The sequence below is a fragment of the Lethenteron reissneri genome, chromosome 67, assembly GCF_015708825.2.
Source record: "Lethenteron reissneri isolate LAM-NWPU_2019-01 chromosome 67, ASM1570882v1, whole genome shotgun sequence".
Classification (NCBI taxonomy): domain Eukaryota; kingdom Metazoa; phylum Chordata; class Hyperoartia; order Petromyzontiformes; family Petromyzontidae; genus Lethenteron; species Lethenteron reissneri.
The window spans coordinates 7,210,577-7,236,840 of NC_083845.1; the positions used below are offsets into that span (position 1 = coordinate 7,210,577).

A 26,264-nucleotide genomic window follows, 5' to 3' on the forward strand; every position below is an offset into this window, starting at 1 on the left:
TCAATCTCTCCACCACGCCCACCGCCGTAACCTCCAGTCTCTCTTCATCTCTCTCACCACCAGCACCTCCCCCCCCCCCAACCAAAACATTCAAACAAATAAATAACCCCAGAGTTTGACAAAGCGGCGGGCAGGCGGGCGGGCGGGCACAGAAACCACTCCGGGTATCGTGATTCGTTTTTTTTTGTTGAGAGCGCAAAGAGCGGAGAGTGCGGAGCGAGCGAGCGAGCGAGGGATGTCACGTGCCGCCCCCCCCCCACCCAGGGACACACACAAAGGCTTCCACTGTGCGTCGCGGTTTTTCATCGGCCGACCGCGGCGGCGGAGGAGGAGGAGGTTTTGTTGTTGTCGTCCCGTCCACGGCCGAACCATCTGCCGCTTCACCACCACCTCCCCCACCACCACCACCGCCGCCAAGCCACGGCCGCGTCACCGCGCGGAGACGGCATTGTTCGGCGAGAACCATGATTACTCGGCCCTCCCCTCTGGCCCTCCTCCCCCCTCCCCTCCTCCTCCTGCCACCGCCTACCGGCATGGCCGATGGCGTCGCTCAGTCACTCGCTCCGTCGCCCTGTCGCGAGCGTCTTCATTGTCCTCGCCGCTGTGTCCCCGCCCAACCCCCAACCCCCAACCCCCGACCCCCGACCCCCGACCACGCCACGCCGCGACCTCCGTGACCCCAAGCGGTGGTCAACTTCGACCCCTAATTAAACGTGTCTTTGTTTCGCCGGTCAAAAAAGGGGAGTCGTAGTGACGGGGCGTTTAAGAAACAAAAAGCAGAGTCTTTATTTAGACTGCGGGCAGGAATCCGATGAGCCATGAAGCTCTATTTTGTTGTTGTTGTCCCAGACTGTCCAGGGGATTTTAAAACAAAAAAAATGCTTTCTAGCGCTGACGAAATGAGGTTGAAAGTGTTTGTGTGCTGTGGCTCCTGTATCGGTCTTGTGTGTAAAAAGCGGGGGGGGGGGGGGGGTTCACAGTAACTTCCGTAGAGTTGATCCGATACGAGCGAGCCTCTAGGGTAAAGTCGTGCGGCTCTTAGGGACTCACCCCGGAGAAAACTGGACACTTTGACCAAGGGGTTAACAACAGATTGGTTCTGCGTGTCCGTGTGTAACGGGAGGTCACAGTAACTCCCGGAGAGTTGATCCGATATGAGTGAGCCTCGATGGTAAAGTCGTGCGGCTCTTAGAGACTCGCTCCCGGAGAAAACTGGACACTTTGACCAACGCCTTTTTTGCTCCAAATACTTTGTGAGGAGACGCAAACCAGCGCTAAAAAGAGAAACGTTTACAAATACGCTGCGCCCCATCGGCTTTCCGTGCCGCGAATGACAAAAAGCTACGCAGAGTAGCTGCCGTGGCGGTTGTAACCGCCGGGGGGAAATAAATAAATAAATCGCGTGGCACGGAGCCATCGGCTTACAGCCCCCCAAGTGACGTGGCAACGCAACTGGCCATACACAAAAAAAATCAATAAACAAATAGAAATAAATAAACGCCTTCGCCATCGTTGCGATCGCCGTCGACGTCATCGTCATAATTGTGTGCGTACGCACGTGTGTTGGAACGTCTTTCGCACCGTACGAAGCCAACCGTGGTAACCAGTGGTGCTTGGGGAAGGATAACAAACTAAAACGCAAACTACCGTATTCATCATCGTCATCATCGTCGTCGTCGTCATCATGATCATCGTCACCATCATCGTCGTTATTATCATGATCATCATCATCACCATCGTCGTTATCCTCATCATGATCATCGTCACCATCATCGTCGTTATCATCATGATCATCATCACCATCTTCGTTATCATCATCATGATCACTGTCACCATTGTCGTTATTATCATGATCATCATCATCACCATCGTCGTTATCCTCATCATGATCATCGTCACCATCATCGTCGTTATCATCATGATCATCATCACCATCTTCGTTATCATCATCATGATCACTGTCACCATTGTCGTTATCATCATGATCATCATCATCACTATCGTCGTTATCATCATCATGATCACCGTCACCATCGTCGTTATCATCATCATGATCATCGTCACCATCATCGTCGTCATCATCATCGTCTTCAGGATCACCATCGTCGTTGTCGTTGTCGTCACAGCGTGTCGTTGGTCCTCTCACCTGAGCGACAGTCGCAGTGGTACCCGTTGGGCTTGTCCGTGCACACGCCCTTGTTCAGGCACGGATTGCTCTGGCACTCGTCGATGTTGATCTGGCAGAAGGCTCCCATGAAGCCTGGGACACGCGCACACACGGACACACACACACAAAGATAAAGATCCCCCACATAGCCTTAACAGATTGTAGGGGCAAGTGCTGTTAGCGAGCACCTATGAAGGCCGGAACGGTACACGAACGAGGGGGTGGGTGGCCAGCACCACGCCTGACTGCCTTTGTCTCCCCAGTGGCGATGTTTACACACCGCACCAGGTACTCAATTAAGGCTGAGTCGACCTAGGGGAGGCCCGAGACCGGTTCAGATAATCGTCACTGGTGTTGGCCGTGAGCGGAAATCGAACCCGGGTCGCCAGGTTCATAGCGCAGCGCGCTAACTGCTACACTACCGCTCCCCATAACACACAGACACACACACACAGACAGACACACACAACAACAACAACCGCCATTCGCCACTAAGTGGCGGTGACGTCACCACGATGCTTGTGCCAGGCCAAGTGCACCTTGAGGCCACGTGAAGTGTCGAAAGCCCGCTGGCAGGAGGTCACGGGGCAGACCCAGGTGCCACGGGTCGACTGACCGAGATGACAGAGATGACTGGCTAATGCACCACCTGTGCCCCCTACTGTACCAACTTGCTGTGCTTTAGCCACCCGGCGCTCCGCTCGTTGTTGTGAGCGTCGCTCCTCCGCCCTCCGTTGTTGTTGGAGGGCGACTGCCTCCAACTGCCCAGTAGCGTCCTTCACGAGCCTCCTCCACTGAGGCCGATCTTGACACCGCTGGTACCAGTCATCGGCAAGTCCACTCAGCTCCACGTCCTCCTGTACCACATCACTCCATCTCTTCTCCAGCCCGTGCCGCGCCCGTCTAGCCCCCTCGATCCGGCCGAACAAAAGCTGTTTAGGCATGCGGTGGCTGGGCATGTGGGCTACATGACCCAGCCAACGCAGCCTTGCCTGCCGGAGGAGCTCACTGATGGGACTTTGCCCAGATCTTTCAAGGATTTGTGAGCTCCTCACACAATCCAGCCTGGTTAAACCCAGGATGGATCGTAGGCAGGCCAGCCTAAATGTTTCCAACCGGCGAAGATGCTCCACTAGGGGGGTCCACGTTTCGCAAGGGTAGAGAAGGGAGGGAATGACCGTGGCCGAGAAGACCTGAAGCTTCGTGCGGAGCGACAGACCAGGTAGCTTCCACACAGCGTTACGCAATCGATGAAAAGATATTGCCGCTCGACTGATTCGGAGTGAGACCTCTGCTGATAAACTGGAGCCGGTCATAAGCACACTGCCCAGGTATGGGAAACTCTCCACTCTCTCCACAACTGCCCCATCACCAATTGGGAGTTGTGGGGGTGGAGTGTCCGATGGTACAAAATACCCAGGCAGGTGCTTAGTTTTGGTGGGGCTGATGGTAAGGCCCCACCTCTTAGTGGCACGCTCCAGTCTCAGCAGCAGCGTCTCCAACTCCTCTTCTGAATGAGCAGCTATTACCAAATCATCGGCATACATAACGTGGTTGACCAATAGGGAGCCATCCCTTGATCGCACCCGGGCATCGATCAGCCTCCCATTATATCTGTACCAAATGGAAATTCCCCCGGTACAGCTATTGAAGGCTTCACGAGCTACGCGGTCAAAATAGATGTTAAATAATGTGGGAGCCAGAGGACATCCCTGTCGCACCCCAAGGTGTACAGGGAAAGGCTCCGACTCCCAGCCACGTAGTTTTACCCGGGCCCGCTCACCATCATGAAGGTCCTTAATGATCGTGAGCAGAGGGTCAGGGACTCCGAAAGCACGAAGAACAACCCAGAGCCCAGTCCTACTGATGGTATCATAGGCCTTGACCAGGTCAATAAAGCAGAGATGTAGGTCTTTTTGGAATTCCCTACACCTCTGCTGTAGCAGACGGACAGAAAATATGGCATCTGTGCAGGACCGCCCTTTCCTGAAACCGCATTGGGGCTCCGCAAGCCTCTCCTCAGCGTGCCTAGCAAGGCGATGTTGAATAATCCTTGCCAGGACCTTACCCGGCACACTGAGGAGTGAGATGCCCCTGTAGTTGTTACAGTCGGTACGGTCCCCCTTCTTAAAGAGGGGGACCACCAGGGCATCCTTCCAGTCCTGCGGAACCCGTCCAGTGGTCCAGACTGTTGTTATGATGTCATATAGGGCAGTCTGTGCACAAACGCCACCCTCCCTCAGCATTTCGCTTGGGAGATCATCTCTGCCCGGTGCCTTCCCTGGTCTCAGACTCCGGATCGCCCTCAGTACTTCCTCAACAGCTGGCACCTCAGCCAGCCACTCACAGGGGGTGACCTCTTCCAATATTTGAGGCACCGCAGCCTCAGCAGGGTTATCACCACTTTGTGCCATGATGTTTTCCTGGCTGAGAGAATTTCCCTCCCCCAGGACCTCACAGAAATGCTCAGCAAATCTGCAAACCTGTTCCTGGGGGTCGGAGATTGGATCACCGTTTTTTCCTCTAATGATGGTAATAGGTGTGGCGCTGCAGGTTACTTTTTTGATGGAGTTAAATAGTGATTTGTGATCACGGGCCACTGAGGCAGACTCCATCTCCTCAGCAACCCGCGACCACCATCCATCCTTACAGCGCCTTACGGCTCTCCGAACTTCCGAGCGAAGGCTGCGGTAAACCTCCTCATTCTCTGACGTGGGATGCTGTAGGCGATGAGAGTGGGCCTGTCGCTTTTTCTCAATTAACCTGAACACCTCCTCTGTCAGCCAGGGTTTCTGGGGAGGTCTGGACCACGTACCCAAAGCAGCCATTGCAGCAGCATGAGTCACAGTCTTAAACCTCGCCCATTTACCCTCGACATCAGGTGGAGTGGGGGACGATGCCAACCCCAGCTGCAAGCGATGTTGAAATTCTCGCTTGCAACTTTCATCAGCTAACTGAGACCAGGCCACTTTTGGTTGGAATGGGATCCTGGGTGTACACCCACCACCGGAGTGGAAGAAAGGCAGGCGCATCTTACAGATGACTAGTCGATGGTCAGAGGGCAGATCAGCTCCACGGTAGGTCCTGGTGTCAAGGACATGGGCTCGCATTCGCTGGTCCGTCACTATGTAGTCCAGCAGATGTTCTTGCTTGGACCCGGGATGTATCCATGATGTTGTGTGGATGCGCCGATGCCGGAAGAGCGTGTTGGTAATTACAAGCCCATGGGCTGCACAAAAATCTAGCAGCCTCCTACCGTTATTATTGAGCTGATCTGGCCCATGCCTTCCAATCACTCCAGACCAGGTGCCAGCATCATGACCAACTCGGGCATTGAAGTCACCCAACAAGATGACTCTGTCCCGAGTGGCCACTTTAGCCAGCACCTGTGACAGGAGGTCATAGAAAGCGTCTGACTCATCGGCTTTGCTTGCATCCCTCCACGGATGTTCGTCTTCGGTGGGGGCATAAGTAACCACGACCACCACTCCTCGCCTCTGGTTGATGGGAAGGCGAGCCCAAAGTATCCTGGGGCTTACAGCTTCCCACACCTCACCGCCACGCTCCCACGCCCCCTTCATTCTTTTGTTCAGAAGAAGAGCCACACCCTGTTGTTTGGCAGTCTCCTGCCCCGAGTAGAGGACTGTCCACCCCTCATGGTGGCAGGAGCCAGAACCGGTCCACCGGACCTCCTGAATGCCACAGAGATCCAGGCGGTACCGGTCCACACACACACACCGACACACATGCACAGATCCGCCGTTTAGTATTTAACACCCTGTTACGGCAGGTACTGTTGTTGTCAAGCGAGCACATTTGTCTCCTGAGCGCTTTGGTGGCGAGGAGATGTTAACTATCTCGCCTGGTATGCAGGAGGTCGTGGGTTTGATCCCGACCCTGACGCCTGCTGCTGTATATTTGGAGTTTGCGGTGTCTCTCTCCCCGTAGTTGAGTGGATTTTTCTCCGGGTCTTCCGGTTTTCACCACCTCCACGTTTAGAATCGACGTCAACACGCGTTTCAGAGCATTTGGGCTGCTGCAAATCTCCACGCAATGAGCCACTTCGCCGAGCTCTCATTTGTGATATAGCCAGGGTCACTTCCCAAACAGAACTACGCAGCTCAGTGGGGGCGCCTTACCTGGCACAATAAAAACGGTCTCAAGGCCGAGTCGACCTTGACGTGGCCCAGACGTGCGTGCGTTACAACAACATGCCGCCCAGCCCCCTCCCCCAGTGTCTCTCTCTCTCTCCCCCCACCTCCGGGGCCTCTCTGCAAGTCTCATGGCTCCCTCTGCGTGCCGGCTCCCACGCCGCGCGTCTCAACGTGCAGGCAGATTGCAGGTGACCCCCCCCCCCACTCCAACCCCCCCCCAACTCCAACCCCCTCCCACTCCAACCCCATCACCGCCCCCCGGATCTGATCAAGGGCAGGTAGGCCTCGTTCCGGCAGGGCACGCTTGCATCCCCCCCCACCCCCCACATCTCCACCGTATCCCTCCGCATGTACCCCCGCGTGTCCCCGCCATATTCTTACACGTCCCCACCGTGTCCCCACCTATCCCCACCTATCCCCACCATATCCCCACCTGTCCCCACCTATCCCCACCATATCCCCACCATATCCCCACCTATCCCCACCGTGTCCCCACCTATCCCCACCGTGTCCCCACTGCCACCATATCCCCACCTATCCCACCTATCCCCACCATGTCCCCACCATGTCCCCACCTATCCCCACCGTGTCCCCACCGCGTGGCGTGCCCAGGCGCGTGCCTCTCCCACCCCCCCCCCCCCCCAGCACGCCGCCACACGCCGCGCCTCACCGGGCATGCAGATGCAGGTGAACTCTCCGATTTGGTCGAGGCAGGTGGCGTCGTTCTGGCAGGGCATCGACTGGCACTCGTTGACGTCGATCTCGCAGCGGGCGCCCGTGTAGCCGCCCAGGCAGTGGCAGCGGAAAGAGCCCATCGTGTTGATGCAGCGCCCGCCGTGCTCACACGGGTTCCCTCCTGGGCGTGCGCGGCGGGGACGCGGGGAGGGCGCACGCGCGGAGAGATGGGGGGTGGGGCGGACGAGCAGAGAGAAGGTCGGACAGGTGGAGAGAAGGGTGGACGCGCGGAGAGAAGGGTGGACGCACAGAGAGAAGGGCGGACAGGCAGGTAGAAGGGTGGACGCACAGAGAGAAAGGTGGACACACAGAGAGAAGGGCGGACAGGTGGAGAGAAGGGTGGACGCGGAAAGAGAAGGGTGGACGTGCGGAGAGATGGGTGGACAGGCGGAGAGAAGGGGAGATGGATGGACAGACAGGCACGTGGACAAACGGACGGATGGACAGATTAGGAAAAGGAAAAATTTACATACGGATGGAGAGGCAGACGATTTGAAGGATCGATGGACAAAAGGATAGAGCGAAGGACGGACGGACAGATGGACGGATCGTACCACCAATGGACAGACAGACACAGAGAGATGCACACACAGGGACAGACAAACTGTTAGTCAGGTCCCCTTAAAATAGCGACCGCCGCAAGCATCCTGCTTCACCGAAGGCAGGAAACCCCCCCTACAGAGCCACGCCCAGCGTGACGCGGCCACGGCCGGTGCCGTAGGCATCACATATCACCGCCGGGCACCTCCCGTCCAGCGGCACACACCGATTGGTTGGGCGACGGAAGCGATGAACGGGTCTCGAGTAACTGACGACGACTCCCGACAACCAAAATAATTCAGCAACGTCTCCGTCAAATATCCGTTTCCCAAACCACGGCATTGCTTACACCTCATCGCGCGGCCGTCTGGAACGCTCTTCCTTCCGATATTAGAAAGCCATTGGGAGCTGTGTGGCCACGTTTAAATCATCGTCTACTAGATTGACAAACTCATTTCTTCAGAACTGCCTGCAGTGTTTAGTTTGTCATCCTTCCCCCCGCACCTCCGATTAGCGCGGCCGGCTACGTACGGTGCAAAGGAAGTTCAACTTACTTACATACTACCCATAGACTCAACACTACCCATAGACTCAACACTGCCCATAGATTCAACACTGCACCATAGACTCAACACTGCACCATAGACTCAACACTGCCCATAGACTCAACACTGCCCACAGACTCAACACTGCCCACAGACTCAACACTGCCCATAGACTCAACACTGCACCATAGACTCAACACTGCCCATAGACTCAACACTGCCCACAGACTCAACACTGCCCACAGACTCAACACTGCCCACAGACTCAACACTGCACCATAGACTCCACACTGCCCATAGACTCAACACTGCCCATAGACTCAACACTGCCCATAGACTCAACACTGCCCATTAACTCAACACTACCCATAGACTCAACACTACCCATAGACTCAACACTGCCCATAGATTCAACACTGCACCATAGACTCAACACTGCACCATAGACTCAACACTGCCCATAGACTCAACACTGCCCACAGACTCAACACTGCCCACAGACTCAACACTGCCCATAGACTCAACACTGCACCATAGACTCAACACTGCCCATAGACTCAACACTGCCCACAGACTCAACACTGCCCACAGACTCAACACTGCCCACAGACTCAACACTGCACCATAGACTCCACACTGCCCATAGACTCAACACTGCCCATAGACTCAACACTGCCCATAGACTCAACACTGCCCATAGACTCAACACTGCCCATAGACTCAACACTGCCCATAGACTCAACACTGCCCATAGACTCAACACTGCCCATAGACTCAACACTGCCCATAGACTCAACACTGCCCATAGACTCAACACTGCCCATAGACTCAACACTGCCCATAGACTCAACACTGCCCATAGACTCAACACTACCCATAGACTCAACACGAAACTCCCAATTCTTGGCTCAACTCGCAACGACGGACCGCCCCCTGCCGCCCCCTGCCCTCGCCGTACCGATGGAGCACTCGTCGATGTCCTGCTTGCAGGCCCCGCCGGAGAAGCCGGGCGGGCACGTGCAGATGGCCTTGCCCGTGATGGGGTTGGTGTCGCACAGAGCCCCCTCGTGGCACGGGTTGCTCACGCACGCGTCGTCCAGGTGGCACAGGAGGCCTGGTTGGGGTGGGGGAGGAGAGGGCGAGAGGGTGGCACCGTGCGGACGATGTGACACACGGAAGAACGTGACACACGAACGGACACACATAGAGAGACGTGACACACGGACGATGTGACACACGGACGGACGTGACACACGGACGATGTGACACACAGAGAGACGTGACACACGGACGACGTGACACACGGACGGACACACACAGATGGTGAGCACCAACAATAGTGGCGACACTCCGTAAGTAAGCACCGCCCGGTTGGAATGACCGGCGCCTGCCATGCCAATGTGGAATTTCCACCTCCACCGGAGGCGAGTGCGGTCATCGGTGAGCAGGCAGAGAACCCTAGCAGAGAACCCAGCTTCATCGCAACTCCGTCTAAACGAGTCTCGGTGGGTCTCCATACGAGTCTCCGTGGGTCTCTATAGGAGTCTGCGGGTCTCTGTAGGAGCCTACGGTTCTCTGTAGGAGTCTGTGTGGGTCTCTGTACGATCCTAGATTTCTGTACGAATCTGTGTGGGTCTCTGTACGAGTCTGTGTGGGTCTCTGTACGAGTCTGTGTGGGTCTCTGTACGAGTCTGTGTGGGTCTCTGCGCGAGTCGCTGGTGACCATCGACTCGAGAGGGCCGTTCTCCCCCCCCCTCCCCCCGCCCCCACCCCTCCCCCTCCCCCCCCCACCCCCTACCCACCGGTCTTGCCGATGGGACACTCGCAGAAGAAGTTTGCGACGCGGTCGTGGCACGTGGCGCCGTTGTAGCACGCGGCGTTGGCGCAGTCATCGATGTTCTCGCTGCAGTCATCGCCGCTCCAGCCGTTGACGCACACGCAGTTGTAGCCGCCGTGCGTGTTGTGGCACGTGCCCCCGTTGAGGCACGCGTTGGGCTGCAGGTGGCACTCGTCCACGTCCTCCGTGCAGTACTGGCCTGCGCCGCCGCCGCCGCCGCCGTCACCGCCGCCGTTGTTAGCAAAGACGTCGCAAGGAGCATCGTCATCAGTATTGTTGTCGTCGTCATCAGTGTAACCGACCGGTGTGTGTGTACCAACCGGTGCTGTGTACACTTTGTTTTTTTTTCCGGTAAAGTCATGTAGGTAAAACAATTAATAAAATAAATGAAATGAAAATAAATGGAAACAACTAAATTAAATCACGACGTTTCGGAGGCAACACAAGCCTCCCTCACCAGGTGTGAAAAGGCACAGCAAAAGAACTTTAGTCGTGATTTAATTCAGTTGTTTTCATTTGTTTTATTAATTGTTTTACCTACGTGACTTTACCGAAACAAAAACCAAAGAGTATGAATCCTTGCAGTCACGAAAGCTTCAAATCTATAACCGGTGTTGTGTAACCAACCGGTGTGTGTGTACTAACCGGTGTGGTGTACCCAATCAGTGTGGTGTGAAAAAACGTGAAAAACAAATTAAAATGTTTTCTAAAAACTAAATTCGAGTGGACAAGGTTCCCCGCAAAAGAGCAGGCCGGTGCGTGCCGGGTGTCACAGGGTCCAACCCAAACATGAAAAAAAATCACACCGCTAAATTCCTCGATTGGGGAGGGGGGGATGACAAGGGGGTTCTTTTTTTTCGGGGGGGTCAGTTCGCGTTGATACCAGAGCGCGTCGTTCGACCCCGCCACCACCCGAAGCAGCCGATTGGTGAGGTTTGCCCGACGAGGCCGGTTGCGATTGCCAGCGAAACGTCGCACGGCACTCGGATCGGTAAACGTCGCGGGTTTACGCTCTCCGACACGCAACCGGCGCGTGGCTCAAACGGTAACGAATTGGCCACGTTTTGATTCACGCGACGCAACTTTGACTAATTGGCCGCGTCTGGCGGTGGTGGGTGGGTGTGGTGGTGGTTTCAACGACGCCATCTAAAACATAAATATATTTTTTGAACCTCGATCGTGGACAATGTTGGTCTCCAAAGTCTCCGAGACCTACTACGTCTTACACTCCATTGGGATTACACAGCGGCGACCATCGCTCCTCCCTACTGGCGGCAGACCGATGCCCATTAGATGGGGCCCACTGGGTCCCCTTCTGACGATGCAACAGGGGACAGCTGCCACTGTTGGGGGGGGGGGTGGCCCCTTTCAAATGAGACGAGCTGACACACGGTGTCAAAATCGCGCCGAAACGAAATATTATCATCGTCGTTGTCGTCGTCATCACACCCAAGGCACGTACCGTCCGCACGGAACTGGCACGTGCGGCGACAGTGGCCACTAGAGGGTGCTACCGCGCACAGCAATGAATCGCGACGATACTTAATTCATGGCATTGCCCAAGCGTCGTTGGCGACATTGGTGGCGGGTGGAGGGGCGGTGATGCCTGTGTAGCAATCATCAGGCAAGTGCAGCAGGTAAGAAGAGCGTTTATAGGAGGCCACTAGAGGGTGCTACCACACACACCGCAATGAATATAAATCACTCATGGAACTGCCAAGGGTAGTGGTGTCAGTGGTGGGTGGAGGGGCGGTGATGACTGTGTAGCAATCATCAAGCAAGTGCAGCAGGTAAGAGGTGTGTTTATAGGAGGCCACTAGAGGGTGCTACCACGCACCGCGATGAAGAGAAATAATTAATGGAACTGCCAAGGGTAGTGGTGTCAGTGGTGGGTGGAGGGGCGGTGATGCCTGTGTAGCAATCATCAGGCAAGTGCAGCAGGTAAGAGGAGCGGCTACAGGAACCGCCCGGCACCACACTCACCGGTCCACTCCTCGGGGCAGTGACAGTTGTAGGTGTTGACGCCATCGACGCAGGTGGCGCCGTTCTGGCAGTTGTTGGATTGGCAGTCGTCCACGTTGACATCGCAGTGCAGGCCCAGGAAGCCTGCGCGGACAGGGAGAGGGGACGACTCAGGACAGCGAGAGGACGACTCGAAGAGAGAGAGAGAGGATGACTCGGAAAGAGGAGAGGACAACTCGTAGAGAGAGGGCGACTGGGAGAGAGAGAACTGAGAGACAGAGGACGACTCGGGACAGCGAGAGGACGACTCGGAGAGAGAGAAGATGACTCAGAGAGAGGGCGACTGGGAGAGAGGGCGACTGAGATCGGGGACGACTCAAGAGGCACCAGGAGGAGGAACCACAGACACAAGCGAGATGGCAGCAGCAGCAGCAGCCGCCACGTGGGCGAGCTGACGCCAACAATTTCCCAAGCTCTGTGGCCCTCTCCATATATTGTCAACGTGTTATGGGGCCAATTAACATGTGCCTACATGGCTGCAGGTGTTGTGGTCAATGCAAACATGACTCCTTGTAAAAAAAGGTGTCAGTTTTGTTGCCAGATAGAAGGGTAAAAAAACAATTATCAATGGTACAACAACTCTCAAAATGCGCGACGACCGTGTTACACAACAACTGCACGCACTCGCTTGGTCCGAGTGTTAAGTTCCCCAGCGTTGAACAGTACTCTCCTTTTGTATATGATTGTCAACCAACACTGGGCAAAACAACATGGGCATTTTCGTTCTCTTCTAGCATGTGCAGGTGCACCAACAGTTCCACATTCACTCTCTTTAAGCCCCACCCCCCCTCCCAATACGTTCCATTCATTGGCTACCACATTCAGATAAGCCCCTCCCTCCCTCAACTTGTATCTTGGAATTTTTGCCTCACTTGATACATCTGGCTGTGACGGTCCCACCTGATGACGGAGACTTGTGTTGCCTCCGAAACGTCGTGATTCATTATTTTATTATTTCTATTATTACTTTTATTAATTTTTAATTGTATTTTTTACCTACGTGACTTTACCGAAAAAACCTAAGATTACAAATCCCCCCCCACCCCCCTCCCAAAGCGTCATGCCGCCATGTACACGGGAGGAGCACGTGACAGCGAGCGCCCGGGCACTGTGGGACTACGGTCGGAGTCGCCGCTGGGGTGTTTTAACAAACGGAGAAAAAAAATCAAATCATCATCATCATCATCAACCCCACAACAATCGCAGGAAATGTTGGCGGAAAGCAAACGGGGCTAAAATTACAATGCGGCCGCCGGCCCCCTCTTTCTCCAGCCGGAAAATTTCACGCCCCTGATAATGCCACTTTGTGCCAAGCGGGGCGGAAGGATATGACAAAATGGCCGCGCCATTCAACATCCTTTAACCAGAAAAAAAACAGCCCACAACTCCATTCACGTTTGTGCCGTGCGCTGTAAGTAACAAAACAAAGTGCGCGTAAAAAGCCGCCGTTACCATCGGACTTTATCAACGGCTCATTGTACCGCACCGACGGTTAACGTGTTGTTGTTGTTGCTGCTGTTGCGTGTGGAGTGTGAGCGTGTATGAACGTGGTTGACGTCACCCTCACTTCGTTGGCGAACGGCGGCTATCGGTGTGTGGCGGGGAGCGGTGGCACAGCCGGTAGTGCCACGCCGCGCGACGAAACGCGGCGTAGCCGAATACGATTCCCGCTCGCGGCCTACCAACACCAGGTGACCATTAACCGAACCAGGCCTGGGCCTCCCCCCCCCTAAGTGAAGCTCAGTAGTGGGCCTTAAAATAAACAAGAGTTTTGTTGACATACGTCTATGACGGAATTGATAACGTGCCAAACTTCAGCTCTCTAGCCCTTCTACAACTTCCACAAGATGGGCAAAGCTCCTTTGGATTCGAGATGCCTCCCAAGCCAACAGAGCACATAACGAGACGACACTTCAAGAGCGCCGCACAGACGGATTCAGGATTCCCCTTTTGAAGTAGAGTTATCCGTCGCGACACTTTGACGGTATCAGCTCGAACGGCACCCAGCACGAGAGGTCACGAGTTATGGCCGAGGTGTTAGTTTTCGATTTAAAGCTTTCGTGACTGCAGGGATTCATCGTCTTGGTTCTTTCGGTAAAGTCACGTAGAAGGGAAATAATAAAATAATAAAAATAAAACATTCTAAAATAAACTAATATAATAAAATAATGAAATTGAATTATATAATAATATAATACAATAATATTCTAATATAATATTATTATATTTCGATTTAAAGCTTTCGTGACTGCAGGGATTCATCATCTTGGTTCTTTCGGTAAAGTCACGTAGAAGGGAAATAATAAAATAATAAAAATAAAACATAATAAAATAATTCTCACGACGTTTCGGCCACAACGCAAGCAGCCGTCCTCAGGTGAAGACCAGGTCTGTCGGAAAGAGAGCGTCTGAATGGCTTTCCGACAGACCTGTTCTTGCGTTGTGGCCGAAACGTCGTGAGAATTATATTTTATTATGTTTTATTTCTATTATTCTATTATTTCCCTTCTACGTGACTTTACCGAAAGAACCAAGAAGAGGTGTTAGTTGTTCGGGGGGGGTTATGGGTTTGTGGCGTTGAGTTACAGTTCAGGGATTCAAGATTCCCATCTCGAATCCTCGGGAAGCGGCCTTCACATCGACCGCTCGCGCACTCACCTGGCAGGCAGGTGCAGTCGTAGGTCTCGTCCGTGGGCTGTCGGCAGGTGCCCCCGTTGAGGCACGGCGAGGGCGAGCAAGGCACGTGGGCGCTGTCGCAGGCGCGCCCCCCGTAGCCCGCGCGGCACTGGCACACGTAGGAGCCTGGCGGGGGGGGGGGGGGGGGGGGGGGTGGAGGGGGGCGCAAGCGTACGGGCGAGAGAGAGAGAGGAGTCGGTTAATCACGGGGCGGTGACGCGGACCAGCAGTGGCGGTTGGAATCCAGCGGCTGCCCTGGTTGATCTCTCCATCTCTCCCTACCTCCCTCCATTTCCATCCCTCCCTCTCCATTCCTCCCTCCCTCTCCACCCCTCCCTCCCTCCATCCCCCCCACCACCCCCCCCCCCCCCCACCACCCACCCCCCACCACCGACGGTGCGGCGTTCACCGATGGTGTTGACGCAGGTCCCGCCGTTGCGGCACGGCTTGCCGGGCCCGGAGCACTCGTCGACGTCGGCGCGGCAGTCGGCGCCGCGGTAGCCGGGCGCGCACGAGCAGCGGTACTGGGACGCCAGCGCCGTGCACGATCCGCCGTGGGCACAGGGGGCGGACGCGCACGGCTCGGGCCGCTGACACAGCTCCCCTGCGAGCGGAAAAAAGGTGAAAAATCTATGAGCTGCCAGTTGAGTTACAAAAAAAATAAAAAGTAATTTTCAACTAGGTAACAAAGCCAAACACAGAGCTGCTACGTCGCGACCCTGGCCATCACAGACGATGGCTCAACCAAGTGGCTCGTCGTCGCGTGGACATTTAAAGCGGTGAGTGTCATGGTCCACCGTCGGCGCCGCCAACGTCACCGCCACCGCCACCGTCACAGTCACCACAGTCACAGTCACCACAGTCACAGTCACCACCGTCACAGTCACCACCGTCACAGTCACCACCGTCACAGTCACCACCGTCACAGTCACCACCGTCACCGTCACCACCGTCGGTGCCACCACCGCCACCATCAGTCACCACCGTCGCAGTCACCACCGTCGCAGTCACCACCGTCGCAGTCACCACCGTCGCAGTCACCACCGTCGCAGTCACCACCGTCGCAGTCACCACCGTCACCACCGTCGGCGCCACCCGCCAGTCACCACCGTCAGTCACCACCGTCACCGCCACCGTCGGCGCCACTGTCACAGTCACCACCGTCACCGTCACAGTCACCACCGTCACAGTCACTACCGTCACAGTCACCACCGTCACAGTCACCACCGTCACCGCCACCGTCGGCGCCACCGTCACAGTCACCACCGTCACAGTCACCACCGTCACCGTCACCACCGCCACCGTCACAGTCACCACCGCCACCGTCACAGTCACCACCGCCACCGTCACAGTCACCACCGTCACAGTCACCACCGCCACCGTCACAGTCACCACCGTCACCGTCACAGTCACCACCGTCACAGTCACCACCGTCACAGTCACCACCGTCACTGCCACCGTCACCACCGTCACAGTCACCACCGTCACCGCCGCCGCCACTCACCGGCCCAGCCGACGGGGCACTGGCAGTCGAAGGTGGCGAGCGTCAGCAGCTGGCAGCGCCCGCCGTTGAGGCAGGGCGAGCTGGAGCAAGCGCTCTCGACGGGCGAGGCGCAGCGGGGCCCCGCGAAGCCCAGCGGGCACGTGCACAGATAGGAGACGGCGCGCGACATCAGCACGGGGCGGCACGAGCCGCCGCTGAGGCACGGCGAGCTGCGGCACGGGTCCTCGTGCTGGCAGCGCTCGCCCACGTAGCCCGAGCGGCACCTGAGGGGGGGGACGGCGGGAAACACGGCGGCAACGTCGTCATCGGCGGTGCGATCGTCGCCAGCGGGAGGTTGCGGGAAGTTCGATCGCGGACCCTGGAGATGCCTGTTGAGTATGGGTGTGTCTGTGTGTTTCTGTATGTCTCTGTGTGTGTCTCTGTGGGTCTGTGTGTCTCTGTAGGTCTGTGTGTGTCTCTGTAGGTCTGTGTGTCTGTGTGTGTCTCTGTAGGTCTGTGTGTGTCTCTGTAGGTCTGTGTGTGTCTCTGTGCGTCTCTGTGCATTGCTATGCGTTTGTGTATTTCTATGGGTCTCTATGTATCTTGACGGGTCTCTCTGTATCTCTATTGGTAACTATGTGTTTGTATCTCGAGGGGCCTCTGTATCTCTATTGGTTATCTACGTATCTCGACGAGTCTCTATGTGTATCTACGTGTCTCTGTGTCTATGTATCTCTATTGGCATCTATGTGTCTCTATCTATCTCTACGCGTCTCTGTGTGTCTCCATGTATCTCGAGGGGCCTCTCTGTCTCCTGCCGGAGGCTGTGACAGGAAGTCCGGTTCGGTGGAGACGCTCCGAGCCTCCAGCCTCAAATAAATGTCGGCTCTCTCAGAGGGAGCATTTCCCCTCTTAAAAACTCGCCCACTTCTTACCAATGGCCCTCCACCACCGATCAGAGGTTGCAAACGGGTTTTGATTCCTTACCCGTACCCGGCCGCACCAGGGTCGGCAAATGGGTACCCGTTCCCTACCCGGCTGGGTACGGGTACCCGTTCCCTACCCGTACCCTGCCGGGTACGGGTACCCGTTCCCTACCCGTACCCGTACCGTACCCGAAATGAGTGACAAACGGTTACTCACTAGTGACTCACGGCCTACCTGTACCCGGCCGCACCAGGGTCGCAAACGGGTACCCGTACCTAGCCGGGTATCGGGTAGGGTACGGGTACCCGGTTGCGACCTCTGCCACCCATCCACCCACCGCGCCGTTGTCACCGATGTAAGGCGCCTTGAGATCGTACGATGGAAGCCACGGTAACAGTAATAATTACTGTTATTATTCTTCTAAGCGGAGTCCCACGAGGTTAAGCAACCCAAAAAGCATTCCAGATATTTTGTCTTAACAGCTCACTTCTCAGATCCACCCAGGGGGCTGCCGCGCTAATTTGCCCGCACACTCTCTCGCTCTGTGTGTGTGTAAGTTCACATGCTGTGTGTGTGTGTAAGTTCACATGATGTGTGTGTGTGTAAGTTCACATGCTGTGTGTGTGTGTAAGTTCACATGCTGTGTGTGTGTGTAAGTTCACATGCTGTGTGTGTGTGTAAGTTCACATGCTGTGTGTGTGTGTAAGTTCGAATTCTCAGCTCCTCTGTGTCTCTCTGTCTGTCTCTCTGTCTGTCTCTCTGTCTGTCTCTCTGTCTGTCTCTCTGTCTGTCTCTCTGTCTGTCTCTCTGTCTGTCTCTCTGTCTGTCTCTCTGTCTGTCTCTCTGTCTGTCTCTCTGTCTGTCTCTCTGTCTCTCGTCTGTCTCTGTCTGTCTCTCTGTCTGTCTCTCTGTCTGTCTCTCTGTCTGTCTCTCTGTCTGTCTCTCTGTCTGTCTCTCTGTCTGTCTCTCTGTCTGTCTCTCTGTCTGTCTCTCTGTCTGTCTCTCTGTCTGTCTCTCTGTCGGTCTCTCTGTCGGTCTCTCTGTCGGTCTCTCTGTCGGTCTCTCTGTCGGTCTCTCTGTCGGTCTCTCTGTCGGTCTCTCTGTCGGTCTCTCTGTCGGTCTCTCTGTCTGTCTCTCTGTCTGTCTCTCTGTCTGTCTCTCTGTCTGTCTCTCTGTCTCTCTGTCTGTCTCTGTCTCTCTGTCTGTCTCTCTCTCTCTCTCTCGGTCTCTCTCGGTCTCTCTCTCTCTCTCTCGGTCTCTCTTTGTCTCTCTCTGTCTCTCTCTACGCACGCGCGTGTAGAACGTCTTTCGCACTGCACGTAGCCAACTGCACTAATGCAGTTCTACAGAAGGGAGTCGTCTTAAAAAGGGAACGCAAAAAACGGCGTTCAGCCATCGGGGCACTGCGGATCGCAGCGACGGCGGGGTGAACATTCACGTCGTTTGCGATCGGTCACCCTCTCGTGCAAATGAAGTAGTAAAAAACAAATCGAACCTTCATTGTTTTGTTCCCACGGCTATTTTTTTTTTTAATCGTCAGCCGCGCGCCAAAAAAACGCGACCTCGGCTCAAAATCTGGCGCGGGACCCTTGGACCGAGAGAGGCCCACGGCGATAACGGCTTTGCCGTCAAGAGGCGGGGGGGGGGGCGGGGGGGGGGGGGGGGTACGGCAAAAAAGAAAACTCGGCAAACACGGCGGCGAGAAAGCAAACGGAGCGCGGCTCGATACGCGACTGGCCCCGGGTGGTTATCGCCCAGAACCCGTCGGAGGAACGTCACGGCAAAACGGACTCATAAAGCGAGCGCGGGACCGAACATTTCTTAAAAATGAAACCAAGCGGACAATACGCCACCGAACCCCCCTCTCTCTCTCTCCCCTCCATGCCGCTCGCCTCCGGGTGGAATGATTTGGGGCAATAAAGCAGGTTAGCATTTGTGCGCTGCGTTGTTCTTTTCCTTCCTAGTCTTTTTTGGCTAGGAGAGGAAAGTGGAGAATTCAGAGGAGATCCAACGCAGGATGAGGATGAAGGCCGCTTTTGTTGCGATCGAAACGCCGTGGGTTTTTTGCTTTTATGATTTTCAATTTACTATTTTTTTATTTAAATTTACTTAATTTTATTATCTGTTATTTTTTATTTTACTTTCTGTCTACGTGACTTTACCGAAAGAACCTGCAGTCACGAAAGTTTGAAGTCAAAACTTAGGGGGGTGGGGAAAACTTACAAAATCCACACAAGCAAGGCGCCGCCCCGAGTCGAACCCAGGCCATTCTTGCCGTGAGGCAACAGGTGTGGAGGCTTTAGCAACGCCCCAGCTGTCACCCAAACCCGGATTTCCCGTGGGACTGAAACCAACATTTTTAATCGGTTAATTCTCAGGGCCGGATTCTCTGGTATTTGCACGAAATTCTGTCACAGACCACATTTTTGTCCGTGCAGCCATTGCTCATCGAGCCGAGACCATCGATTCTCTACGCTCAAGAATTTGTATCAACCGCAACGCAAGTCCGTGCGAGTCTCGGGGGTCTGCAGGAGTTTCCATGGATCACCATGGGATCTCCATACATCTCCATGGGTCTCCATGTGTCTCCATGTGTCTCCATGTGTCTCCATGTGTCTCCATGGGTCTCCATGTGTCTCCATGCGTCTCCATGCGTCTCCATGGGTCACCATGGGTCTCCATGTGTCTCCATGGGTCTCCATGTGTCTCCATGGGTCTCCATGTGTCTCCATGGGTCTCCATGGGTCTCCAAGGGTCTCCATGTGTCTGCATGGGTCTCCATGCGTCTCCATGCGTCTCCATGGGTCTCCATGGGTCTCCATGGGTCTCCATGGGTCTCCATGGGTCTCCATGGGTCTCCATGCGTCTCCATGTGTCTCCATGGGTCTCCATGGGTCTCCATGGGTCTCCATGGGTCTCCATGGGTCTCCATGGGTCTCCATGTGTCTCCATGTCTCTCCAAGTGTCTCCATGTCTCTCCATGTGTCTCCATGTGTCTCCATGGGTCACCATGGGTCACCATGGGTCACCATGGGTCTCCATGCGTCTCCATGGGTCTCCATGGGTCTCCATGGGTCTCCATGGGTCTCCATGGGTCTCCATGGGTCTCCGAGTCCCATTGGGTCTCCATGGGTCTCCGAGTCCCATTGGGTCTCTTTTCACACTGCGGTTGGGCGACTGCAACCCGGATTTGAACCCAGGGGCGTCAGACGGCCGTCAGGTGCAAAAATGCCACGGGCTTTCTTTTGTGCACGCTCCATTGGTCAATATTGGTTCGCGGTTTTTTTCCCCCCCGTTAAATTTGCAGCCCGACCACAGAAATTTACTATCAAGGCAACGTCGTACGTACGTCCGTGCGTACGTACGTGCGGTGGAATTCCCCATGTCCGAGTTGGTGTGGGCGCCACGTGAAGGAACGGATGATCCTATTATCGGATTCCTCCAGGATAAATTGAGATTACGATTGTCGAGTTCACCGCTACTTGGCCGATGACAATTGCATAGGGGAGGCGCAGGGCTAGGAGACGTTAACTGCCTCGCCTGGTATACAGGAGGTCGTGGGTTCGATCCCGACCCTGACGCCTGCTGCTGTATATTTGGAGTTTGCGTGTCTCTCTCGCTCCCCGTGGTTCCGTGGATTATTCTCCGGGTCATCGGGTTTTTCCCTCCACATTCAGAAACAACGACACGCATTTGGCTGCTAAAATTTCCATGTGACGATGATGATGAGCCCACGTCGTTTAGCTATCACTTGTGGCCAAGTCTCTTCGGAAAAAGAGTTAAATAGCTCAGTGGGCCTTACCTGATAACAATAAAAACACGTTTTTAGTTTAGTCTAGTTGAAACAGATACATTCGGTGTTTCTGTTAGACTCACCACTATCTGGATCATTTCCTTTTAGCCGCTCCGGCATATAATTACACTGGTCACACACTTTTCCTGACATAAGGTATTCCAACGGTTTTAAGGTAATTTTGGGGTGCTGATTCCAAATCTGGAATCAGTTTTTGTCGATCACATTAGGTTTTTGAGATATCAAATATTGCATTTTCAATAAAAACTGCAGAAGAAAAATATTAAATAAATGTGAATATCTACATAAAATGATATTATAAACACACTATCCTAAAAATACAGCACCATATTTTAACACTAAAGCAGTCACTGACTCGCAACAACTTGCAATCATAAGTGACAGAGTAAATTTCGGGTAAAATCAATGAAAATGGGGTATGCCGATAGCATAAAATGAGATGTGATAGAGCAAATCTGAGATCAGATTTGGAATCAACACTCTGAAATTAGTCTAAACAGCTGCAAAAGTCCAGGCCAGAAATTGTTTTTTTTGTTGACCAGTGTTATTCATAAGAGGTCTTGATTTTGGTTGCACGATCGAACCCCCCCAAAAAAACCCTCTATTATGGATGACATTGGTCGCGAAAGCCTACGTTTTAAACATATACATTTTTTTTTTAAACCAAATTATATGACACGGATGACCCCGTGAGATGGAACGTCAAGAGATGGGGGGGGGGGGGGGGTGTGTCAAGCGATGCACCGCAAGGGGCATCTCAACAACGTGGGCCGACACCGCGGCTTCGGCAACAACGACCGCTTTTGTCATTCGTTCACTCAACAGGTCCAAACGACCGCGGCGACAAACTGAAACTTTGAAAACAAAATCGAAAAAACTAAAAGACAGAGGTTGGCGGCTAACGGGAGAACGGGAATTTCCGTCACCGCCACGTTCCGCAAACCTCGTGGGCTCGTGCCAGAGGTCGCAAACGGGTTTTGATTCCTTACCCGTACCCATACCCGGCCGCACCAGGGTCGCAAATGGGTACTCGTACCCGGCTGGGTACGGGTACGGGTACCCGTACGCTACCCGTACCCATACCGTACCCGAAATGAGTGACAAACGGTTACTCACCGGTGACTCACGGCCTACCCGTACCCGGCCGCACCAGGGTCGCAAACGGCTACCCATACCCAGCCAGGTACGGGGAGCCGGGTATCGGGTAGGGTACGGGTATCGGGTACCCGGTTGCGACCTCTGGCTCACGCGTCGCCACTCCCCCTCGTGGTTTCCAAGTTGGAACGCGCGGCGACCCAAACTTCTCGCTCCTGTTCAGCTCTCCGATTGTGGGGGGGGGGCGGAGGGGGAGAGGGTGTCCCGACCCCCGACCCCCCCCTCCACCATTCCCCACCCCCTCGCCACCCTATGGGCAGAGGAGGGCCCATGGCCAGAAGCCTAGAGGAGGCCGTATTTCGCCTTTTGAATGGGGGTGGTGGGGGGGTGTCGTCCATGGCAAATGTGCAGGCATTTCCATTCGGCCGTGAAAGGGAGGCCGGGTGGGTGGGGGTGCAGGGGAGCGTGGACAAAAGCCTGACTCGCTCCCCTCCCGCGCTGCACAAAGGCTGCTTAGGGCACAGGGCAGGTGTGCATAGCAATCAGCTCTGTGCGTGCGTGTCTCTCCCCCTCCCGCTTGGCTCTAACGTCTCTGTCTGGTCGCTTTGTCTGTCTCCGCGCTTTCCATGGTGTCTCTGTGCCGCGCGTGCGCGTCTCTTGGTCTACCATCGTGTCTCTGCCTCCCCCCCCGTGTCTCTGCCTCTCCTTGTCCTCCACTCCTCCGGCTCTCTCCACGTGACCTCGGGTCTCCATGTGCTTTCTGCGTCTCTCCCTCCTCGTCTGTCTCCTTGCTCGGTCTTTCCTCGTCCCTCTGGGTCTCTCTCCCCCCAATGACTCCCTCTCTCCCTCCCTCCATCTCACAACCCGATTCTCTCTCATCGCCCGCGTCGTTTGGCACGGTGACCGACGCTTCGCTCCACGTGCCGAGCGGGAACCTCAGAGTTACCCGAAGAAGCTCCGAGCACGTGGAGGCAAACGGCGGTATTAACCAGGGCGGCCGCAAAAATCTCTAAACGCGAACCGCCCTGCTATCGCTACGTCACGGCCGCCATGTCACCGCCCTATGACCGCTACCCCACCGCTTCCCACCAACGCGCACACGCGCATACACACGAGAAAAATAATTACATTTAAATTCCCTCGCCCTCCACCCCCCATCGCCTCTCCTAAGGGTTAACGCAACAGATGGAAAGGCTGCGCAGATTCGCTGGTGGGGCCCTTTCAACAAAGCCGAGTGTCGGCTGGCGTGCCTGCTGGCTAGAGGCGGACACAGAGGTGGAGCGTGTGAGCGCGTGCGTCTTTATTGCAGCCGGGCGGTTGGTGGTGGTGGTGGTGGGGGGGTAGCGACGACAATGTGGCTCGCGTAGCCAGAGGCCCGACTCGGAGTGATGTACAGATACGTGACATTTCGCAGCATCGGGAGAGGGGGGGGGCCGCTTGGGGCCACAGAGGTTGGCCAGTGTCCCCTTGGTCACGCCGCTTGATGGCGGTGGCGACGACGAATAATTTTTACGAAACAAATACCAATGAGTAACAATTGAATGATTACCAATCTATATTATTACAATACCCTCCCCCCTCCTCCTTGCCTCGAATCACTGCACCAGATTGAATTGAATTAAATGATGACGTCACCCTGATGCTGCTCTATTTAAGAACGGAAGCAACAGGAGAGCTTCACCATTCTTACCCGATGAAGCTGATTGTAATTATCAGCGAAACGTCGCGCTACTACTCAAATTTTAAAATGCTGTTGATTCTCTCTTCAGCACACCGGTGGGCTAAAGAAGTCAATTAATTTGTCCTTTGAAAACGCGACACATTTTTTACTGTTTGGCCGTGTCGGGTGGTGGAGGGTTACGACACATTTATAAATAACGCGATCTGACCCAAAACCTATACAGTGATACCTTGGTTCACGAACGCTTCGGTTCACGAACAACTCGGTTCACGAACAGAAATTTCATAAAATATGCTCCGGTTCACGAACTCCGCTTCGGTTCACGAACAGGAGCCGCGGCCATTTTTATGCTAATTCCAGGCTGTCACGTGGTCGTGACTTCCTGTAGGAAGATCGTGGAGAGAAGCAGAGACACAGAAAGAAGTACTGTGAGTACTGTGAAGACACTTTCAGTGACTTTTGATTTTTGGTGTGCTTTTTAGCACATACAGTACTGTACTGTACTACTGTACTGTACAATACTGTACTTACTGTATTGTACAGTTCACCCGTTTGAGTGCTTACTGTCTCCCACCCGCCTCCCACCTGCCTTCCTCCATGCCAGAAGTCATCTCAAGCAAGGTTAGTGTTCTCTCTTTATACATTACTATACTGTACAGTACTACAGTAATGTGTATTGTCATTTGTTTCATATTTTTGTGCTTCAAAAACCAAAAATAAAGGTCAGAACGGATTAACCGGATTTACATTGAACCCTATGGGAAAATGTGCCTCGATTCACGACCAATTCGGTTCACGACCAGAGTCAGTTCACGAATTAAGTTCGTGAACCGAGGTATCACTGTATTATGAAGTTTTACGAAAACAGTTTGAGCGGGGTTTGCCATTCGCGCCGTACGTCCTCGCCTAGACGAGTTTTCGCGAGGTTCGCTGCGTGCGTGTGTGGGGGTCCTACGAACCCGGCGGCCCGAGTTCGATTCCCGCTCACGGCCACCAACACCCGTGACGAGATTCGCAGCGGCTGACAGGCGGCCATCCCCGCTAAAAAGTCTCATCGAGGCTCGGCGAAACTCTCCCGGGGTAAAGCAAGCGGAGTGGCGGGCAGCAATGAAGAGCAACGCAGCGTTGCCGTTGCAGCGCGGTGCATAGGAGAAGGCCCCCTTCTCTTAACCGCGGTCATTGGTTCCAACGAAACCGGCCGTGAAGCGATTGGTTCGTTAAGCGAGTCTAGGAGATGCACGTTTCAAGGCTCAATTTGTTCCGATGGCATCAAACGTTCCCCCCCCCCTTTTTTCACCCAAAAAAACCTACTTTATATTATTTAAACAATGGATAACACACAAAGACACTAACAACGTAATAAACACAATTTTATAAGAAACGTGGTTAATCCATGCATTAGTTCATGTTTACTGTATCTACAGCAGCCCATCGTTCACGGGGGAATGGTCGGTAAGCAATCACACTGGGCTCTATGGAGGCACTACACTACACTATACACTACACTACTATACACTACACACTACTATACACTACAATACACTACTATACACTACACTACACACTACACTATACACTACAATATACAACACACCAAGCTCTCTGAAGCCCCGTTATTAAGCGATTAATCGTTAACAGTGGTGCCTGTTAAGACGGCTTCTACTGCACACAAAGATAAAGACAAAGATCCCCCGTATAGCCTTCACAGACTGTAGGGGCAAGTGCTGTTAGCGAGCACCTATTAAGGCCGGAATGGCACACGAGGGGGTGGGTGGCCAGCACCATGCCCGACCGCCTTTGTCTCCCCAGAGGTGATGTTTACACACTGCACCAGGTACTCATTTGAGGCCGAGTCGACCTAGGGGAGCCCCGGGACCGGTTCAGATATCGTTACTGGTATTGGCCGTGAGCGGGAATCGAACCCGTGTCGCCGGGTTCATAGCGCAGCGCGCTAACCGCTACACCACCGCTCCCCACACACACACACAGCACACTAACCACTACACCACCGCTCCCCACACACTCACACACAGCGCACTAACCACTACACCACCGCTCCCCACACACTCACACACAGCGCACTAACCACTACACCACCGCTCCCCACACTCACACACACAGTGCACTAACCACTACACCACCGCTCCCCACACACTCACACACACAGCGCACTAACCACTACACCACCGCTCTCCACACACACACGTACGCACACACACGTACGCACACACACACGCACACACACACACGCGCACGCACACAGCGCACTAACCACTACACCACCGCTCCCCACACACACACACGCACACACACACACACGTACACACACGCACGCACACACACACGCACGTCTTCTGGTATCAGAAAGCCCGGGCGATTGTCCAGACCCCATGACGGTGAAGGTTGCGGCGGCGCGTACAATATACCACATTGTTCACTTCCTTCCTCCACACGTTCTGGCATTTAAAACAAAAGGCAAGGGATGACCGAAGCCGTGCACCGCTGACGCTTTTCGTCGTCCACGCTGCCTCACGGCGGCGCTGCACGTGGGAACGACCCACCGGTGACACAAATCAACCCGCGTTGAC

The 26,264-nt window shown here is 54.5% G+C and overlaps 2 protein-coding genes across 2 annotated transcripts in view; both read right to left on the minus strand.

Moving 5' to 3' along the window:
• The window catches only part of LOC133360143 (neurogenic locus notch homolog protein 1-like), a 123,390-nt gene that overhangs the window by 38,122 nt on the left and 59,004 nt on the right, over positions 1–26,264 (minus strand). The window contains exons 3-10 of the mRNA XM_061578729.1: positions 16,181–16,443; positions 15,086–15,280; positions 14,659–14,802; positions 11,962–12,084; positions 9,944–10,177; positions 9,100–9,255; positions 6,992–7,177; positions 2,147–2,260 (exon numbers count right to left, since the gene is read on the minus strand). Coding sequence (XP_061434713.1) covers positions 2,147–2,260; positions 6,992–7,177; positions 9,100–9,255; positions 9,944–10,177; positions 11,962–12,084; positions 14,659–14,802; positions 15,086–15,280; positions 16,181–16,443 — 1,415 coding nt within the window. The remainder of the gene's footprint in view (positions 1–2,146; positions 2,261–6,991; positions 7,178–9,099; positions 9,256–9,943; positions 10,178–11,961; positions 12,085–14,658; positions 14,803–15,085; positions 15,281–16,180; positions 16,444–26,264) is intronic.
• On the minus strand, positions 17,956–24,712 carry LOC133360021 (RNA-binding protein 25-like; the record flags this gene model as incomplete). The annotated part of the gene is made up of 2 exons (XM_061578581.1): positions 24,665–24,712; positions 17,956–18,429 (listed from the first exon to the last, which is right to left on the minus strand). Coding segments are annotated over exons 1-2 (522 nt in total), but the record flags the coding sequence as incomplete, so codon positions are not given.